The sequence below is a fragment of the Geotrypetes seraphini genome, chromosome 11 (genome assembly GCF_902459505.1).
Source record: "Geotrypetes seraphini chromosome 11, aGeoSer1.1, whole genome shotgun sequence".
NCBI lineage: Eukaryota > Metazoa > Chordata > Amphibia > Gymnophiona > Dermophiidae > Geotrypetes > Geotrypetes seraphini.
This window is the reverse complement of record NC_047094.1, coordinates 27,463,529-27,484,078: the sequence shown is the minus strand read 5'-3', so window position 1 is coordinate 27,484,078 and position 20,550 is coordinate 27,463,529. Positions and strand designations below refer to the sequence as shown.

The 20,550-nt window shown below is 43.2% G+C and overlaps 2 protein-coding genes across 6 annotated transcripts in view; one reads left to right on the top strand and one right to left on the bottom strand.

Moving 5' to 3' along the window:
- Positions 1-20,550, top strand: part of LOC117369244 (acyl-coenzyme A synthetase ACSM3, mitochondrial-like) — a 168,868-nt gene that overhangs the window by 118,166 nt on the left and 30,152 nt on the right. For 3 of the 4 annotated variants that reach the window (XR_004541104.1, XM_033963510.1, XM_033963512.1), the window contains 2 exons: positions 15,401-15,653; positions 15,813-16,023. Coding sequence is in view for 3 of the 4 variants with exons in the window: in XM_033963510.1 (XP_033819401.1) it covers positions 15,450-15,653; positions 15,813-16,023 (415 nt within the window). In the remaining variant the exon portion in view is untranslated. Of the gene's footprint in view, positions 1-12,794; positions 12,947-15,400; positions 15,654-15,812; positions 16,024-20,550 lie in introns of those variants that run through there. The other variant, XM_033963511.1, reaches the window with a different exon arrangement.
- THUMPD1 (THUMP domain containing 1) lies at positions 535-10,931 on the bottom strand. Of its 2 annotated transcripts, none has more exons than XM_033963514.1 (4): positions 10,577-10,931; positions 7,479-7,641; positions 2,857-3,105; positions 535-2,152 (listed from the first exon to the last, which is right to left on the bottom strand). In XM_033963514.1, exons 1-4 carry the CDS (start codon positions 10,673-10,675, stop codon positions 1,881-1,883), a joined length of 783 nt encoding a protein of 260 aa, XP_033819405.1. In that variant the 5' UTR covers positions 10,676-10,931; the 3' UTR covers positions 535-1,880. The 2 variants fall into 2 exon arrangements, with proteins under 2 accessions (XP_033819405.1, XP_033819404.1); XM_033963513.1 differs by having other exon boundaries at positions 10,466-10,927.

Here is a 20,550-nt window from a genome sequence, read left to right as displayed (position 1 = left end):
GCATTCCCTCTGCTGCATCACTGATGTCATCAGCAATGCGGCACAAAGAAGGCCCCATCAGCTCCACTCCTGTCACCATATCCCCTTCCCCAAGTCTCTGGTGGGAGTGCTGTCAATGCTGCTCTGGAGGGCTCACGGTTGGCGGGGTTCAGACAGGAGGGAGAGAGATGGGATGGGAGGGTCATCGCAGGTTCAGCTGTGCGGCGGGGGCAGGGGGAAGCGCTGCTTCTGGCGAATCCAGGGACTAAGGCTTATTTTTGGGGTAGGGCTTATATTAAGACCTACCCCGAAAATCATGCTAGGGCTTATTTTCGGGGTAGGTCTTATTTTTGGGGAAACACGGTATTTAGGTCAAGAAAACCTTGGCATAAAGAGGCTACCTAAGATTTTGATGCTTACTGGCAACTAACTGAAGATGGACAGGGACTATGCGCTGTGTTCCTCTGCGCCTATGTTTTAGATGCCATTTATAGAATCAGGACCACATTGTAACTAAATAAAAAATTTAAAAAGGAAGAAACTGGCAGACTTGAATCTACAAATTACATTTACTAAGAATAATGTAGATTTTACAATGTAATGCACTGTGTCAACAAAAACCCTATTATAGTAGAGGGAATGAAGTATCAAAGTACAAATAAATCCAAACTCCAGTGAAAAATAATCCTATTTGTATTCCAGCTGCAATCAATACAGCTGGAATACAAATAGGATTATTTTTCATTGGAGTTTGGATTTATTATATGTACTGTATCGACACATTCCAAACCCAGAAGCATGAATTCTGCATACAGATTCTGATATATGGTCAGAATATATTCATTGCCCCATTAACCAAATCATTAACCAAACAATTAAAATGCTATTACTTTAAGAACTGCATGGTGAACAGCCATGATGTCAAAAAGTATAATCAAATAATCACGTGTCAATTTTTAAAGTATCTGGAGCTCAAATTTTTAGTCTGAAATTTTTGTACCTTATAAAGTAAATGAAAGATGTGTTGCATTTACTGGTAGTATTAAGGAGATTAGAGTAAATATAACCCTCTCCATAAACTCACACTTTACAATACAGCAATAAAGCCCAAAGGAGCAGCAAAAAGTAATGGATGAAAAACAAAAAAAGAGAGACGACTGGATCATCCTCAAAATCCTAAGGTGAGATACTCAGAATATGTATGCTATCATAAAAACAAATAAAAAACACAAACTAGGAGAGCATTAGATTGATACACCATCTGACAGTCCCATGCAGTGCAAACATCTGCGTGTTAGGCCAACCAAACCATTCCACTACAGGCCATCTCATAGGTATGACATTAGTGTTAACTGAACACTAGTCTAAAGCATCTACAGATTTGGTCGATATTTGCTGCTGGCTATTTCTATTACATAAAAGTAGCATTGTTTGCAGAATTTGCTATCAAACCATTCATTTGCATGTCTTATACCAAACATATAAGCAGCAACCACTCATAAGAAAACAGCACTGAGAATTACAAGCTAAGTCAAAAGTTTGGACATTAGTTACCTTCTAAGATGCATATTTTATATTGTTTTAGGAAAAATAATAGAAGTAATCTCTTCCTGCTCTATAAACAATTAACTGATATTCCTATATTTGTCTACAACAGTGCTGTACCCTTCTCATCTGTAGCACTTTTGGAAAGCAAATTAGAGACACTACAAAAAACAATGTAAACAACGTTCTAGTAAAGTTCAAAAATGAAAAGCTTAAAAGTTACACATATTAAAAAAAAAATATGAAACAAGCAAAAAATAAAACAAAACCTCTCGAAATACAGTTGAATAAATCACAGTTTCATGACAGCTTGCCAGGTTGCTTGAGTTAGAGTCTTCCATACAATATTATTTCTCTCAATCATCAGCACTCAAATTATGGTCTTGTTCAGCTTTAGTTTCCTCTTTTGGCTTTATTTCGCTTATTTCTTCTTTGGTTGAAATGGCCAATTTCTCCTGCAGCTCCTCCTTGTTGCATTTAACCACTTCTTGCAGGTTATATTTTTTTAACAATACATAATCTTTCACTACGCTCAAGCAGCACACAGTTTTTATAATTTCCACCACTATGGTATACTCTGGATTATTAAGATCCACTTTATTTTCAGGATTTAAGTTTCCCACAACACCTGCAGAAGACAAACAAGATTAAAATGGGAATTTTTTTTAAGTTTTCATTTAGATGAGAGGGTTGAGAAGCAATCTCTTGTCATTTTGAAATTCAAATACACTGAATAAGTTACAGAAGGGAACATCAAAACTAAGATACCATTTTTTTTAATATTGATATTTCTAACAGGTGACAAAACGTATGTGTTAACTGTTTACAGTGGTTCTGCCTTTACCTCAACTTACATATTTAAGGAAATCAAAGACACTTGATGTGACCCTCATACTTCATTTAAATAGTTGTCAAGTGGAACAAGTTTAGAGCTGGGAGTACTGCACAAGTGTCAAATTAGCTTTGCTAATGCACGATTTATTGCTTAATTGATCAGACTATTTCAATGCCTTGTCTCAAGGCTCCAAATCAGACTTAGGCATCTACAGAGAATGAAAAATAGTGCTCTGAAGATCATTATGGGTTATTCCACTCCTTAAAGAGGAGCGCTGACTTTCTGTAACTTTGCAAATTCCTTTTTAAGTTTTGGATATTACTACTATCCTGAATGACCCATCTCATCAATACCACTGTGTCCTTCACCTGACCTGCACAAGCCAATGGTGCTATCCCTACAGTTTGCATGTTTCCCATCCTCTGCAAATCAAAAAATGTTATTGAAACACTCCACTGCCAGGGGATGAAATATTTATATAAACAGATATTCTGTACCTGCCAATTCTTTAATGACTTCTTCCCTATTCATGTGGCTGTTGTTACGAGCCTTGTACACAATCTGGAAGGTTCCCTTGTTAGGTGTTTTAAACCAAGGCACAAAGAAGGTCTCAGCATATTGCTTCATATCCTCCAAGAAAGCTTTGCATGTGCCAGAGAATGGAAGCATTCGAAAAATAACTTTTGCCTTCTTCTTCTTAGTAGTATACATGTCTTTTAAAATATGATGCACCAACTTCTCAGGTTCTGCAAAACAGAAAGTTCAATGTGTTTCATAAATGCAAGTTATTCAACAATCTTACAACCAATCCTCAGTTTTCAATGATCTTAAAAAAGATTTCTAAATTACTAAAAATTCATGTGAAATTCCTTTGCATAATTTTTCTATTGGCAACCACCATAAATTTCAGCCAACAGAATTTAACTCCTTTAAAGGAGGTTTACTACTCTCCATGCTATACTGAACATAGAACAATTACTTCATTTATTTATTTTAAAAATTTCTATACCCAGTGTTCTCCTTAGGACCTTTTAGCCAGGCGCTCCACCTGGCTAAATTAGATGACCGCCCGGCTGTCATCCGATCGTGAATTCTGCTGCTGCCACCACTGCTCAACATTAAAAAAAAAACAGCTTGGAGATTTCAGCCTTAGCCTGTAGCGAACTTATGCTCCGGGGCTCTAATGTGTGCATGACGGCTTCCCTTCTCTTCCCTCCGAAACCGGAAGTTATGTCCGGGGGTGGGGGTGGGGAAGAGAAGGGAAGCCGGCACGCACACATTAGAGCCCCGGAGCATGCGTTCGCTACGGGCTAAGGCGAGAGACAGGTCAGTGAAGCTTACAGTTTGCTGTTCTGGCTACTGGGTTCTGCCTACTTTCTGTTTCTGCGAAGGTAGGACCCGGCAGCATAGAACATTGCTCCTTAGTTTTATCAAGTGGTGCAGTGAGGGGCCAGCACTTTACATCTTATCACCTCATTCTTTCTTTTTTTCTCCTCATGTATAGCACGGTTCTTTATTCTAAGCAGTTCTGGCACTAACAGTACTACGGGTGCCTTATGCTACTTTCACTACCACTTGCAGTCATGTTCGGCATTTTATCATGGTTTGGGGTTTTTTCACCAGTATTTTCATTTTATTAAAGCAGCCTTTTTTGACAGCCCGAAGCCCCTCCCCCTATCAGTGTGCATCTAATCCACTGCCGACACTTTTTTGACGCCTCTTTCAATGGATCACATATCATAGCCCCACTGTCGCGTGTTCACATTTATTCTGCTTATGAGTTTCTCATCAGTGCAGAGACCTTTTCTGTAAGTCCATTTTACTCTCCCTTTTTTACTTTCCCAAGTGCTACGGTTTTTATTCTTTGGTTTTAATAGAAGCTCATTTGAACAGTAATTTAGATCTTTTCCAGGTTTCACTTTTCATCTACCCGGTCGGCTTGTCTTTGAGCTACTATCTTATGTTCTCAAGATACACTCTATTATCAGCTGTTCATATGTTTACTTTTCACCTGTTTAGGTCTATATAGTCTAGGCATACTGTTTGTAACCAGCTGTCATTTTAAGTATGTATATGCCCTATTTTGGGGGGGGGAGGTTAAGTTCTTTTAGCATGTTATTTCATTAATTCTGAGTTCGGTGTTACAATATGTTGTTCTTGGTTTTTAGTTTACACATTATTTATTCTTTTCTATGACATGTTCGCATCGCAATTTTACTCAAAAGTATAAATAGGTATCCATATTTCCATTCAAGTTTCATCACGGTGCTCTGGTTTTGGCTCCAGTATTTATCACTTCCGTCCATTACCGTCTCATATTTTAAAGACTCACTCATTATAATTAGCAGTGATCTACACATCTCTTCATAATGGACATGTCCGATTTTAGCATTTAAATCTTAGTACTATGGGTTTGGTCTTTTCTGGTTTCCTTTCTGTAGTCTGCTTTTCGTCTGGAGTCTTGAGTTTAGAACTACATTTTATGATATATTTTTGTGGTTATAATTGTATGACATGTCTAAATCGGTCAAGTTATCCATTCTTTTTATTATTTTTTGTCCCCTCATACAGTGGCAGATCGCCCCGGGTGCCAGCCCTAGGGGGGGTACACAGCCAGATGGATCCAGAACCTTCTGAGCTGCTCTAAATGGCATCTGCACCTCAGCGCGGCTGCCGTTCTTATTCCAAAGCAGAGTCGGCAGCTGCACTGAAGTGCAGGAAGGTCCCGCGATGACTGCATTTGCCGCCTCTGCCTCCAGAAGACGCGACGTTGGAAGGGGTGGACCGGCAGCTGCAGTCATTGCAGAACCTTGCCGCAACTCCCTGCGTCTGCCGGCCCACCTCCTCCAATGTCACTTACATCTTTCAGAGGCAGAGGCAACAAAAGCAGTCATGGGACCTTGCTGGTTTGGAGGGAGAGAGGAGCATAGAAGGGTGGTAGAGGGAGAAAAAGAGGGCAGATGCTGATGGAATTGGTGTGCAGGGAAATGAGAGAGAGAAATAAGGGGGAAGGATACTGGATGGAATTGGGGGGGAAGGGAGAGGAGAGAGTGAAATGCCAGACCATGGGGGTGTGGAAGAGGAGAGAAATGCCAGACCATTGGAGGAGGGAAGGGAAGAAGATGGATGCCAGACTAACAAGCTGCTCCATGAAGCAATCTTTTGTAGCCTCCAGGAATTCTGTCTCCCTAGCGCATTTTGAGCTTCCAAGACTCCAGTCTATCCCGGGGTAGTTGAAGTCTCCCATAATAACCATGTTGCCGCTTTTGCATTCTCGTTTCATCTCGGCTTCCATTTCTTCCTCGATATCTCCGGTTTGCCAATGTGGACGATAGTATAGGCCCATCTTTATTTCAGGCCCTTTCCTTACTGGTATTTTAACTCATAGAGATTCCAGCTTGTTGGTCATCTCTGCTGTGTCCATTCTTGTCGATTGTATGCTTTCTTTTATGTATAGGGCTACTCCACCTCCTTTTTGTCCTGACCTGTCCTGGTGGTAGAGCTTGTACCCCAGCAGTGCTGTATCCCATTTGTTTTCCTCATTCCACCATGTTTCAGAAATTCCAATAATGTCTATGTCTTCTGCATTGGCCATGGCTTCTAGTTCACCCATTTTGTTTCTTAGGCTCCTTGCATTAGTATATATGCAATTTAGATCCTGGTATTTTGTTGTCTTCCTTTCCCTGTGCTTCGGTCTTTAGTTTCTTCTCTTTTGCTACAATCATTCTAAGCTCCTTTTCTGGGTTAGTCGACTCCTGCAATTTGTCCCTTGTTTCTTTCCAGTCCTTTTTCCCCTCAGTATCTTCAGATACCTTCTTCCGAATCTTCGACGCTTGGTCGACTGTCGGCTTTCCCCTTCTTCTTAGTTTAAAGCCTGTTCTATTCCTCTTTTGGCGTCGTTTGCTAGAAGTCTAGTTCCCGCCGTGCTCAGGTGCAGTCCATCTCTCCTGTAGAGCTTGCTCTTGCTCCAGAACATTGTCCAGTTCCTCACGAAGTGGAATCCTTCTTCCTCACACCATTTCCTCATCCACGCATTTATTGATTGTAGTTCCTCTTGCCTTTTCACATCTGCCCTCGGTACCGGTAGGATCACTGAGAACGCTATTTTCTGGGTCCTCATCTTTAGCTTCCTTCCCAGAATCTTGAACTGTTCTATCAGCGTGCTTCTTCTGTAGTCTCTCCTGCTGACATCATTCGTCCCGATGTGGATCATTACTGTGGTCTCTTCCGTCTCCGCCCCTTCCAGGATCTATCCACGATGTCCTTGGTTCTTGCTCCTGGGAGGCAGGTCACCAGACGATCCTCTCTCCCTCCTGCTATGTGGCTGTCCACGTGCCTCAGGATCGAATCTCCCACTAGGATCGCTGACTTTCCCTTCTTCAATTTTCGCTTCGGTCTCAGGTCAATGTCCTCGGTGTGCTTCGCTCTTTCTTCTTCTGGGCATCGACTAGCCAATTTCTTCCCCTCGTGCGGTATTCCTCTGTGGGTGTCTTCTTTGAGGTCATCTGCTTCTTGTTCTCCCTTCCATGTTGGTGATGGTGTAACTTCTTCTTTCATCTGAAGTTCGTTCTCTTCCACCCTCCTCCTGTATGCATCTTCAATGAATTTCTCAAGTTCCCTGACTTCCTCCTCAATGTGTCTCTCACTCATGAAGTCTTCAGCTGTCCTGATTGGGTCCTCCGTGGTGTAAAGTCCTTCTAGCTCCTATATCTTGTCCTCTAGATGAGTAAATGCCTGGAGGGAAACTGACCCAGCATTTGCCAATTTCCTCATGCACAGTTATTGTGGATATCCTGAAAATCAGACCAGTTGTGAGGTCCCCCATCACATATTTGGGAAGCCCTGCTCTACAAGAGTTAATACTACAGTCTGATTCCAATTCCAACACATCAGTCTATTAACATACCAAAACCAACAATCACCTCACAGAAAGCTACAGAAAAGCCACAGAAAGCCAGGGAAGCTGGGTATTAAAATCAAGAAATGCAACAGGATAACTGTATTTGACCGCCCCACCCACACCATACTGATTTTGGAATATGCCTTGGCAATGATAATAAATAGCAGAGAACCTAATGACTCTCCACACACTTTTTTTGTAGTACAATTATATTCTCACCCACACTGAGCGTCCTAATAAAGACCACATTATTAGCACCACTTTCCACCGACTGAAATCTTCTCAGATTCTTCTTTGTTGCTGTACAAATTTCATCAACTTCTTTCTTCAAGGCAGCTTCAACATCATCTTCATCACTTTCTGATGAGTGGTCTTCTGTAAACTATTGAACAAAAATAAAAAGGAACACATCACAAACCTCTAAAAACTTTTGCTTCTAATTCTTGGCATCAAACATCATATTCTTTTATCTGTGAAGATCATATCACCCAGCCTGCATACCGTATATACTTAAATATAAGATGATCTGGATATAAGTCGAGGTACCCTTTCCCCCTCAAAAAGGATGACTCAAATATAAGCCAGGGGAAGGGTGTTAATATTCATGTGCCCTGCCAGGATCTGCACTGTCCCCCTTCCTGCCAGACTCTGCACCCTGTCTACCTTCTCTTCCTCTGTCCTGCAGGCCTCCACTGAGCTTGCCATATAACCTGGAGGTCCAGTAGTAGACCAGGAAAGGAGGGACCCCGCCCGTCTCTTGTCCTGGCTGACACTGAATTTTTTTTTAACTTCCTACCTTTTTGAATCACCTTTTTAAATCACTGGTGTACCAGGCAGGAGCAAGCTTTCTGCACTCCTGTCCAGTGCTGAGCCCCTCCCTGAATGGCTACCTCGGGTTCTCGCAGCCCAGTGGTGTACCAGGCATGAGTGAGCTTTCTGTGCTCTTGCCTGGCCCTGAGCCGCTCCCTGAATGGCTTCCGTCAGTTCTCATAAATCCCGCGAGAACTGGTAGCAGCCATTCAAAAAGCAGTTCAATGCCAGGCAGGAGTGCAAAAAGCTCACTCCTGTCCGATACACCGCAAAACCTCACAGCAGCCATTTAAAGGGGGCTCCACGTGGGGCAGGAACATGGAAAGTTTGTTCCTGCCTAGTACACCGCTGGACCACCAGGGAGTCAAAAAGGTACGTGGAGAGAGGCAAAAAAATTGCCAGAATCGGCTGGACCTCTCTTGTCCCAGCTCACCATGTCAAATGGCAGGCCTGGCAGAAGCCTGTAACAAGTCCGGGGGGGGGGGAGGAAGACCCTCATTTTGGGGCCATTTTTGGCCCCAAAATCTCATCTTATATTAGAGTATATATGGTATTTTTTCCACTTTTTGGTAGAAGTGTTACAACTAGGACTGTGGAGTCAGAGTTATGGAGTCAGAGACAATTTTGGGTACCTGGAGTTGTAGGTACCAGAAACTGAGGAGTCGGAGTCAAAGGATTTATCCACCGACTCTACAGCCCTGTTTTCAACGCTGCTTTTTTTTTTTTTCATGTGGCATTCATTTTCAATTTGGCAAAAATGAAACAGAATGTAGTTATTATGCATCTTGCTCAGGAGGCAAGTCACCAGCAACAGGTGTCACCACCTCTGATAGCGTGAATAATATGAGGAAAGACCTAGCAAAGCTTGAAGAATTGCCTGAAATTTGGTAGCTGCGAATGGGCAGACTAGATGGGCCATTTGGCCTTTATCTGCCATCATGTTTCTATGTTCATTCATTTGGGCTGCAAAACCCGAGGGAACAGTACAATTTAAGAGGTGAAGAATAGGAGCGGGACTTGGGCGCAATAGTATGTGATGATCTTAAAATGGCCAAACACATTGAAAAGGTGACAGCTAGGATACTAGGATGCATAGGGAGAGGTATGGACAGTAGGAAAAAGGAGATATTGATGTCCCTGTATAAGATTCTGGCGAGACCTCATTTAGAATATTATGTACAATTCTGGAGAATTAAAAGGATGGAGTCGGTTCAGAGGAAGGCTAATAAAATGGTCAATGGTCTTCATCATAAGGCATACAGGGACTGACTTAAAGATCTCAATACATATACTTTGAAGGAAATGAAGGAGCGGAGACAGACATCTAAGTCTCAAAATAATTTACTGGTGGTGGTGGAGACCCCTGTCAGTACCACACATTTAATTCAAAAAGCCTCAAGACATAATTATAGCATGGGAATTGTATATCTTGAGGATTTTTCTCCACCTTTTTGAATTAAGTGTGGTTCTGACAGGGGCCTCCACTGCTGGCTGATAACAACTCAGTTAATTATTTTGAGTATTTATTGTTATCATTCTTTTGTTACTTGAGACATTTAAATACGTGTCTCTTTCATATGAAAGGAAGCGCCAGAATGAGAGGGAATAGGATGAAGTTAGAACATAATAGCAGCCTTACTGGATCATATCGATGGTCTATCTAGCCTAGTAGCCCGTCTTCATGGGTGATGGACTCAGGAGTAATCTAAGAAATACCTTTTTTACAGAAAGGGTGATAGATGCATTGAACAGTTTCCTGGTAGAGGTGGTGGAGACAAAGGTTGCCTGAATTCAAGAAAGCATTGAACAGGCATGAGGGATCTCTTAGGGAGATCACTAGAGAATGCTGTGGATGGGCAAACTGGATGGGCTATTTGGTCTTTACCCGTTGCAGTTTTGTTATATTCTTTGCTTGCTTTTGTCCCTCGCATATGTATGAACAGCTATACTGGATCAGACCAATGGTCCATCTAGCCCAGTATCCTGTTTCCACAGTGGTCATTGTAGGAAATACTGTAACGCATTAATTTTATAGAACCATTCGGTAACAATGCTTATTATCCTGGGTTATACTGTATGTTATTATACATATTAATATGGTTACTACCCGTACTTTACATGTCATTAGAAACTATAGCTAATATTGTAAATACAGAAACTTATCAGGCAGGTAGTAAAAATAGGAGAGAGACCACAGATCAAAGAACAATTTTTTAAAAAATACACAAGTGAGAAACGTTGTCACAAGTATAGAAAACGAGCCTCAGTCACCCCTCGCAATTTTTTAAACAAAAATTCAAGACTTCTGCTCTGCTCCCCCCTCTCCATGTGATGGCCCATCCATTCTTGCTCGGGTCCCTGGTACCGCTGGGATGCTTCACGCTCCGGCAACCCACCTTCTCCGGCCCGTACAGCTGGTCGGCGTACTCATTCAGTAGGCTGTACGCCTCGCCCACACACTTGCGCTCCTTCATGTTGCAGGTGATGAGAATGCCCTGCATGCCCACCTCCAGCTGCTTGAAGTCCTTCTGCCGTTTGGAGAAGCCTCCGTAATGCGCCTTCTTCCGCTTCTTGCCCGCGCGCAGGTCCTCCTGCTCCGAACTCATGGCCTGCGGCGCGAGCGCCTTCCAACCGCTCCCCGCTCACCCGCAACTACCACATACCAGGGATTTCCGAGGGAAAGCGCTACTTTATTGCTCTTAATATTTTTGTAGCCTTTGTTTCCAGTAAATAAAACAGAAACCTTCCGAACTGAGGGTCTAACGCCTCCTGTCCACCCGCCACTAAAATAGGGGCAGTTCAAAGAGGCGGAAGGGATGACGCGTCTGCGGACGTGAAAAAGGGGCGGGGCGGAACAGGCGTGCTTAAGGCAGCCAAAGAAGCAGGACGGCGTAAGGGCTGAAGCGTAATGTACATAAACTAAAGGGGCGGGGAAGAGTGGACGTGCTTAAGGCAGCCAAAGGAGATGGAGGACGTAAGGGCTGAAGCGTAATGTACGTAAACTAAAGGGGCGGGGAAGAGTGGACGTGCTTAAGGCGATTGATGGGGAGGCGGAGCAAGCGTGCTAAAGATAGTTTCAGAACGTGGAGAGTAGTGGGGGCGGAGTCTGCTTCATATTTACTCTAGTAAAGTTGTAGTTGGCTGGGGGCAGGGGTCTCAAAGTCCCTTCTTCAATATGCATTGAAAGCAGTGCATGCACATAGATCTCATGCATATTCATTGGGGAAATCCCGACTGGATTACAGCTCTCAAGGAGGGACTTTGAGACCCCTGGTTGGAGGGGAGAGGGAGTTGCACTAGATCAGGGGTGTCAAAGTCCCTCCTCGAGGGCCACAATCCAGTCGGGTTTTCAGGATTTCCCCAATGAATATGCATGAGATCTTATGGCATGCACTGCTTTCATGGTATGCTAATAGATCTCAAAGCGAACAAGAGGAAAAACCCAAAAAAATCTGCAGTAAAAAAGAGCACAACACAAAGAAAGACTGCAGATGGATGTACAAAAATTCAGGCTAAATTTATCAATCAAGAATCATGGCTAAGGTGACCATATGTCCCGTTATTGGACCCAACCGTCCCGTTGTCCCGAGCCACCGCTTCGGGACGCCGAAATGTCCCGTTTTCAGGGACAGCGTCCCGAAGCTGTGCGCGGGGACAAGGGGACGGTCGGTCCAGCGCCAAACCCCCGCAGTGTTCTCTGTGCCTGCTTGCTGCCATGTTCTCCACGCCCTAATCATGCTGCTGCTGTCGATGTTCCTTCCTGGGCTGACTCCAGAATTCAAATTGAACCTACGCTCTGGGGCTTTAACGTGTGCGTGCCGGCTTCCCTTCTCTTCTCTCCGAAACCGAAAGTTACGTCCCGGGGTGGGGGGGGGGGGAAGAGAAGGGAAGCCGGCGCGCACATATTCGAGCTTCGGAGCAGGAGTTCACTACAGGCAGAGACGGAGGGAAGCTAAGGGAGACACAGATGAAAGCTTACAACTTGCTTCGGGCCTTCCTCGCTGCCGGGTCCGACTCTGTTTCTGTTCTGTTTCAGCGAAGGCAGGACCCGGCAAGGAGGAAGGCCCAAAGCAAGAAAAAGCAGCAAGTTATAAGCTTCCCTCCGTTGCTGACCTATGGAAGATAGGTCAGCGATGGAGGGAAGCTTGCGACTCTGCCGTTGGGAGGGACTGGAAGAGAAATGATGCTGCTGCACCCAAGGGGGGAGGGAGAAGAGAAAAGCTGCTGCACCCGAGGGGGGAAGAGAAAAGCTGCTGCTGCTGCACCCAAGGGGGGGAGAGGGGATGAGAAAAGCTGCTACTGCACCCAATTGGGGAGGGGATAGGAGAAGGGAAGTGCTGTTGCTGCACCCAATTGGGGAGAGAGAGGGGAGGAAAAAGATGCCAAGACCATGGAAGGGAGGGAAAGGAAAGGAGCTACCAGACCATGGAGGGGGGAAAGATGTCAGGGTATATGGAGGGAGGGGGAGGAGACAGATGCCAGACCAGGAGGAAGGAAGGAGAGAAGAAGAAGAGATGCCAGATAATGGAGTGGGAGGGGGAGATGGAAAGAGAGGAGAGAGATGTGAAGGAGATAGAGATGCCAGACAATGGGGTGAAGTGGGAAGGAAGGAAAGGAGAAGAGAGAGATGCCAGAGCATAGGGGAGGGGGTGGAGACAAAGGCTGGAAGGCAGTGAGGGGGACATAGGAAGGAAGCACCAAGGACACTAAGGATATAGGAAGGGGCACTAAGGACATAGGAAGGAGGCACTGAGGACATAGGAAGGAAGGAGGGAGGGAATAGAAAGGGACAACTGTTGGGCCTGAGTTCAGAAAGAAAGCATGCACAGTCAGAAGGAAACGCAACAAGAGACTCATGAAATCACCAGACAGCAAAGGTAGGAAAAATGATTTTATTTTCAATTTAGTTATCAAAATGTGCCTGTTTTGAGAATTTATATCTGTACTATATTTGTCTATTTTTCTATAGTTACTGAGGTGACATGGCATATTTTAAAGTCATGTGCCTTGACATCTTTGAAAACCCCCCAAATATAAATGATAATTAACATTTTCTCTGCGTATAGTATGCTTTGTGGTTTTTAAAAAAATTTATGGTTACCATTATGAATTAATAAGATATTATGTGTACATGAAAAATGAATGGAAGAAATTGGGGGTGAGGCTAGGGCGGGATTGGGGTGTGTGGCTAGGGCGGGGTTGGGGCGGGACTGAATATTAATAGATATCCCGTTTTGATGAAAAAAATAAATGGTCACGTTAATCATGGATGCAGTTAATGTTACCACCTTGAATCAAACCAAAGGACCCTTTAGGAAGGGGAAGTCATGTTTGACGAATCTACTTCAATTTTTTGAGAAGGTGAACAAACAAATCGACAGTGGAGACCCGGTGGATATAATATACTTGGACTTCCAGAAAGCGTTCGACAAGGTTCCACATGCTAGGCTTCTGAGGAAACTACAATGCCATGGAATAGAAGGCGATATACTAAGATGGACAGGCAAATGGCTGGAGAACAGATTGCAGAGAGTAGGCATAAATGGGAAGTTCTCGGACTGGGAAAAGGTGGCAAGCGGTGTGCCCCAGGGCTCGGTTCTTGAGCCTATCTTATTCAATATCTTCATAAATGACCTGGAAGAGGAAACAACAAGTAACATAATCAGGTTTGCAGATGACACAAAACTATGTCGGACAGTCGGGTCACAAATGGACAGCGTAGAACTCCAGAGAGATTTGAACCAGCTAGAGAAATGGGCGGAAAAGTGGCAGATGAAGTTTAATATAGAAAAATGCAAAGTGATGCACCTGGGCATGGATGGTGGTGGTGAATATGAATATAAAATGTTAGGTGTGACATTGGGCAAGTGCGAACAAGAAAGGGACCTGGGGGTACTGATAGACAGGACCCTGATGCCGTCGGCTCAATGCGCAGTGGCGGCAAAGAAAGCAAACAGGATGTTGGGCATGATAAAGAAGGGAATCACGAGTAGATCGGCGGATGTCATAACAATGCTTTATAGAGCAATGGTCAGACCACATTTGGAGTACTGCATCCAGCACTGGTCTCCCTACCTAAAGAAGGATATAACCCTGCTAGAGAGGGTGGAAAGGCGAGCCACCAAGTTGGTAAAAGGTATGGAGAATTTGAGCTACAAAGAAAGCCTCGGAAAACTGGGATTGTTCACTGCGAGATTTGAATTTCTCCTCAAGAGCCGGAGCCAGGTCAGGTTTTCAGGATATCCACCATGAATATGTATGAGATGGATTTGCATGCACTGCCTCCTTGAGATGCAAATCTATCTCATGCATATTTATTGCGGATATCCTGAAAACCTGACTTGGCTCCGGCTCTCGAGGACCGGAATTGCCTACCCCTGGCCTAGACCTTTTTCTTTCCTTTATTTATATTGTAGTTTCTCCCTTTTTCCATTCATTTCAGTATGTCCTTTTTTCTTATTTGTCCACTGTTTTAATTGATGAGGTCTACGGGCTCCTTTTACTAAGCTGCGTTAGCGTTTTTAGCGCATGCAGCATTTTAGCGCGCACTAAACCCAAGCTACGCAGCTAGAACTAACGCCAGCTCAATGCTGGCGTTAGCGTCTAGCGTGCGCTATTCCGCACGTTAATGCCCTAAAGGGGCTTAGTAAAAGGAGTCCTTTGTTATTATTTGTCCTCCCCCTGATTTTATTGTTTAACCACCTTGAAACTATTGATAAGGCGGGTATATAAAATTTTAAATAAATTTGGAAACTTAGATAGCCAATAGCAGGTTGGCACAAAACTGCTCTGATGATTTACATGTGCACTTATCGGAGGATCTTTTTAGGGCTGCTTGCAAATCCATGTTGAGAACCTCACTTACCCCTTTGTTTTGGGAAATTTGTTATCAATTTCTGTTGCACTTTTACATATCTCCGTATCGTGCCTTCCGGGCCTCCTTGCAGGCTGTCGGAAGTGCAATACGGCCAACGCTCAACTCAGTCACATTTTTGGTATTGTCCAAAAGTGATGATTTTTTGGGGCAGATCTCCTTACTTTTGTCTCTGTCCTTTGGAAGCGGAAGGTACAGGTTGATCCTTTACTGTGGTAGGGGTTATGTTTCATTGAGAGCTTGTCAAGTTAGGATGCATCGGTTTGTTACAGCTCTGACTTTTGTATGAAAATTGCTTTATCTGTTTGGAAATATTTTGTTTTGCCTAGTAAACATGATTTAAAGAAAACTTAAAAGGAACCACTGGTGGCTGTAGCTTCACTTCATTATTGCAAAATATTTATACAATACAGTAGACAGTAACTAATTTATTTCTGATATATTTTTCTCACTGCAGGTAACAAAGAACATTCTAAAGAAAAATTAGCCAAAGGACCAATGAAGCTATGAAGATTTTACTGAAGTGCAAAGAGTTTAGGGCCCTGTGGACTCCTTTGGCATCCTGCAGGCTGTTTAGCAAAGATTACGGGGTGTTTGCACCTCAGAACTTTCCAGATTATGAGGCCATCAAACTGCAGTACAGACCAGAAGCACCAGAATACTTTAATTTTGCAAGTGATGTCTTGGACAAATGGTCTGAAATGGAAAAGGTAGAATGTTTTTCTATAAAAAATTTAACTTAATGTAGAAAAAAAAAAAAATATATATATATATTACTACTACAAACGTGAAAGCTGTTTAGAGCTGTATAGAAAACTATATGCCTCTTCTATATAGCGTATCATTTAATACCTTCTGTTATTCTCTAGGATGGAAAGAGACCTTTAAATCCAGCTCTTTGGTGGATAGATGGTAGAGGAGAGGAAGTGAAATGGAGTTTTGAGGAGCTTGGAATGCTCTCGAAGAAAGTGGCTGCTCTACTCTCCGAGGCATGTGGTCTGCAAAGAGGAGACAGGGTCTTTTTAATTCTGCCTCGAATACCTGAGTGGTGGCTGTTTAATGTGGCTTGTATGCGAGCAGGTCAGAAAAAAAAAAAAAAAAAATAGGCCTGATTTTTAGTGGCTCCAGTTACCAGATAAAGTAAAGCAACAAAGACAACACTGTATGTTTATTTGATATACCGCTCCTGCATTTTACTGACCTAAGCGGTTTAATGGCCTCTTGTACAAAGCTGCGCTGGTGGCTGCACTGCGCTAACGGCCTCAAAGCCCATAGAGATTTAAAGGGCTTCGGGGCTGTTGCCGCGCGTCTTTGCAAAAGAGGCCGTAAGTTTATCAAGTTTAAGGGCTCCTTTTATCAAGCCGCACTAGCGGGGTTTGAACGTCGGACATTTCATCACGCACTATCTCCCGCGGCCGGCTAAAAAACTAATGGCTGCTCAATGCAGGCGTTAGCAGCTAGCGCGGCAGGCGGTTTAACGCGCGGTATTACGTGCGTTAAACCCCTACCGCAGCTTGATAAAAGGACCCCTAAGTTTATTTAAATTTTGTTATCCCGCCATATCAAAGTTTCAAAGCAGCTAACATTCATAAAACATTTGAGTGGGGTAAAGACAATTAAGACAGAATAATAAAAAGACAATAAATATTAAAATGACATCATCTAAAAAAAAACCAAAAAAAATCCAAAAACAGAAACAGCAATAACAACAACAACTAAGTATTAAAACATACGACTACTGGCACAAAAAAGAGGGGGGGGAAGAACTACAATATTTTTGAAAGGAAAGAACAAATAAAGATAAACCAAAAGGTAGGGTGGACATCAGATTTTCTGAGCAGAAAGGCTGGTCAGAAGAAAATTCTACTATTTGGTTAAAAGAGAACATCCTGAAAAGGACGGTTGCGCTGCAAAGGCATCTTCAAAGAGCATAGTTTACAACAGGGGTCTCAAAGTCCCTCCTTGAGGGCCGCAATCCAGTCTGGTTTTCAGGATTTCCCCGATGAATATACATGAGATCTATGTGCATGCATTGCTTTCAATGCATATTCATTGGGGAAATCCTGAAAACCCGACTGGATTGCAGCCCTCAAGGAGGGACTTTGAGATCCCTGGTTTACAATGTATCAAACTAAGGGTTCCTTTTACTAAAGTGTGCTAGCGTTTTTAGCGCACGCAGGATTTTAGCACGCGCCAAACCCGCGCTACGCTTCTAGAACTAATGCCAGCTCAAAGATGGCGTTAAGGTCTAGCGCGTACGACAATTCAGCGCGTTAAAGCCCTAACGCACCTTTGTAAAAGGAGCCCTAAAATGAAATTAGGTACTTGAGAAAAACTACCCTATCTGTCCCGAAGACTCACAATCTAGCTAAAGTACTTGATTAAAATAAAAATATGTAATACATTTCCAAGATCAAAAATCAAAGAAATAGAAATAATGAAAGAAGATAAAAAATAAAACAACTTTAAGAGATAGAAAAGTCTCTGAGGCGGCTTGATAGTAAGTTCAGTCTGCAGAACCAGGTCCAGCCGGCCGCCACCAAAGAAGCAGGATCAGGAACCACACCAATGAAGACCGCCATGACCCAGTCACCAGACAGGCAAGGCCAGGCGCTGCCGACAGCAGATCCCTGAAGTGAAGTCTAGTTTCCCTTCGATGTGTCCAACAATGCAGCTGCAGGAGTGCAAGTCTGCCGAGGAGAGGGGGAGACAGGGCAGGCCACAGGAGATCCTCCGACACCGGCATCAGGGCCGTGCTGCATCACGCCGATGGCTTCTTCCTGCTGCTGGACAAGAGCCCGGACAGGGAAAGCTGTGTTGAACCAGCTGATAGAAACCCCAGGAAGAGCACAAGTTCAGAGAGATGAAAGAAAACACAGTTCCCTCAGAACCTGGTGTGCTTTTTCTCAAGTGACTTGGCACCAGTGGACAGCTTTAGAATGGCCCCTCGATGCTGCTGTGTTGAACCATATCTTATTCATATATTCAGTAGAGGAGTAGCCTAATTGTCTAAAGAAGTGGGCTGAGAACCAAGTTCAAATTCTACTGTGAATTTTAATATATGACCTTGGCCTCTGACCATATGACCTTGGGTAAGTCACTTAACCCTCCGGGTACTAACTTACAGCCCCTTTAATCAAGCTGCGCTAGAGCAGTGATTCCCAGCCCTGTCCTGGAGGACCACCAGGCCAGTTGGGTTTTCAGGATAGCCCTAATGAATATGCATGGAGCAGATTTGCATGCCTGGCACCCCTATTATATGCAGATCTCTCTCATGCATATTCATTAGGGCTATCCTGAAAACCCGACTGGCCTGGTGGTCCTCCAGGACAGGGTTGGGAACCACTGCGCTAGAGGATTTTAGTGAGGTACAGTGCGGTATATGTTCCAATGCTCATAGAATATTTATGAGCGTCTGAGCACTTACCTCATTGGCCTGCGTTAAAAACCTCTAGCACAGCTTGATAAAAGGGGGGTTAGATTGTAAGCTCACTAGGGACAGGAACAATATCTGAATGTACCTGAATGTACTTCACCATGGAAAAAGGTGTAAGCTAAAGGGGCAGTTCTATAATTGGACAAACATAAATTTGGCACCTAGGTACTGAGCACTAATTCTATAATGGCATCTGAGTGGCCAGATTCTGTCATTGAATCTTAATGTAAATCACATCTATGGACCAGATTCTATAAATGGCTCCTGAAGTTAGGCATCTATGAGGGGCCGCTGAAAAGTTCTCAGACCAGCCAAGAAGGGAATGAGGTGGAGCCTGAAACTTACAAGTTGTTCCACATTTTTCTTGACACGTTTTGTTTCAATGAGGCAAATGCTTCTAGGAAATGTGCACAGGTATAGGGAAATCAAGCCATTGTGACATCACTGATGAGGTTGGCTCTTAGGTATTAGTGGAATGAGGCATTATGACATCACAATACAAGGGGCTACTGAAAAGTTCTCAGCCCAACCAAGAAGAGAATGACGTGGAGCTATGAAACATACAAGTTATTCCACACTTTTCTCTCCTTGCGCACTGCCCAGAGAACCCATTCCTCAGATAAGCTGTTCTCAGCTGTACCCTTTTCCTCCACTGCCAATTCCAGACTTCATTCCTTTCATCTAGCTGCCCCCTATGCCTGAATAAATTACCCAAGTTTGTCCATCAGGCCCCTTCCCTTGTTTAAAAGCAGACTTAAAACCCACCTTTTTAGATATACTGTAGCCTTCAATCCTTAACCCTACTCCTGAGCCCTCCAACCCAGCCAGCTGATCCATTCCCCTTAACTATATCCATGATATCCTGTTTGGTTATCTTGGCTGTTTAGATTGTAAGCTCTTTCGAGCAGGGACTGTTTTCTTCTTCTTTGTGACTCTATGCAGCCCTGCACGCGACTGGTAGCGCTATAGAAATAATTAATAGTAGTAGTAGTAATGGAGAAATTAGCACAGGACCTGCATAAAAAATATATTGAAAATGGTCTCAATATGCCACATAAAAATGGTCACATTAAAAATGCATTTCCTGCATGGAAAAGTCCTGTGTTAGCATTTATTTATTTATTTTATGAGGTTTGCAGGATATTTTTATTTGTTTATTTCAGAAGACAGACACAATGGGCTCCTTTTACAAAGACGCGCTAGTGGTTTTAGTGCACGCTTAGCGCGTGCTAAAATGCCCCGTGCGCTAGACGTTACCGTCTCCTTTTAAGCAGGCAGTCATTTTTCAGCTAGCACGCGCTAATCTTGTGCGTGCGCTAAAAACGCTAGCGCACCTTAGTAAAAAGAGCCCAATGAGACAATTTTTTTTTTCTGCCATTATTGTCATGGGATAGTTCTTATATTCAAGTTTCAAGTTTATTAACTTTTTAATATACCGACCATCAACAGGTATCTGGCCGGTTTACAATAAAATTATAAAAAGAGAAAAGAATCATAAATATAAAAAGCAGATGGGTGAACATTGTCGTTTGTCAGTACGCCTTTCACTTAACCCCTACCACCTAATATTGTAGGGGCCACTTTCAAAATGACAAACATCAAAAACATAACTTGACTAACATGAAAGTGAGGATAAGAGGGAAAGGAGGGGGAAAGTTACATGTTTTGGAGAAAGTGGGAATGGGGAAAAACATATTGGATAGGGTCGCTTTTTTTAAGCGGTTGGTTAAATAAATTGGAACCAGCGGAGTGAAGGAGCGAAGAAAAAGAAAAGAAGAAAAAATAAAAAAGTAAAAAAAGAAAGAAAGAAAAAAAAAAAACTGAGAAGGGAAATAGAGAAAAAGAAGAAAAGAAAAGGAAGGTAGCTTTAAGGACAGGCGAAAGCGTCACGAAATAAGAACGTCTTCAAGTTAGTCTTAAATTTATCTAGATGTTGTTCTTCTCTAAGTTGTTGTGGTAGGGCATTCCATAACGTTGGGGCGACTACTGTAAAATTAATTTTCCGGGTATAATAGAACTCTTTTACGGAAGGAATTCGTAGAAGTTTTTGGTCTGTTGACCTCAAAGTACGTGAGGAACATTGGGGGATGAGAACCTTATCAAGATATAGAGGCTGGTGTGAGAGTTTTATTTTGAAGGTGAGCAACAAGCACAGTACCGGGTAGTGCTTT

What these genes read in the sequence shown, in the direction of transcription:
- THUMPD1 (XM_033963513.1), bottom strand. Translation starts at nt 10,675, where the DNA reads ATGAGTTCGGAGCAGGAGGACCTGCGCGCGGGCAAGAAGCGGAAGAAG. An exon ending in TATTAGGACGCTCAGTGTGG is followed by an intron (nt 3,106 to 7,478) that starts GTGAGAATATAA and finishes TCTGTTTTGCAG; the next exon opens with AACCTGAGAAGTTGGTGCAT. An exon ending in AGTCATTAAAGAATTGGCAG is followed by an intron (nt 2,153 to 2,856) that starts GTACAGAATATC and finishes TGTCTTCTGCAG; the next exon opens with GTGTTGTGGGAAACTTAAAT.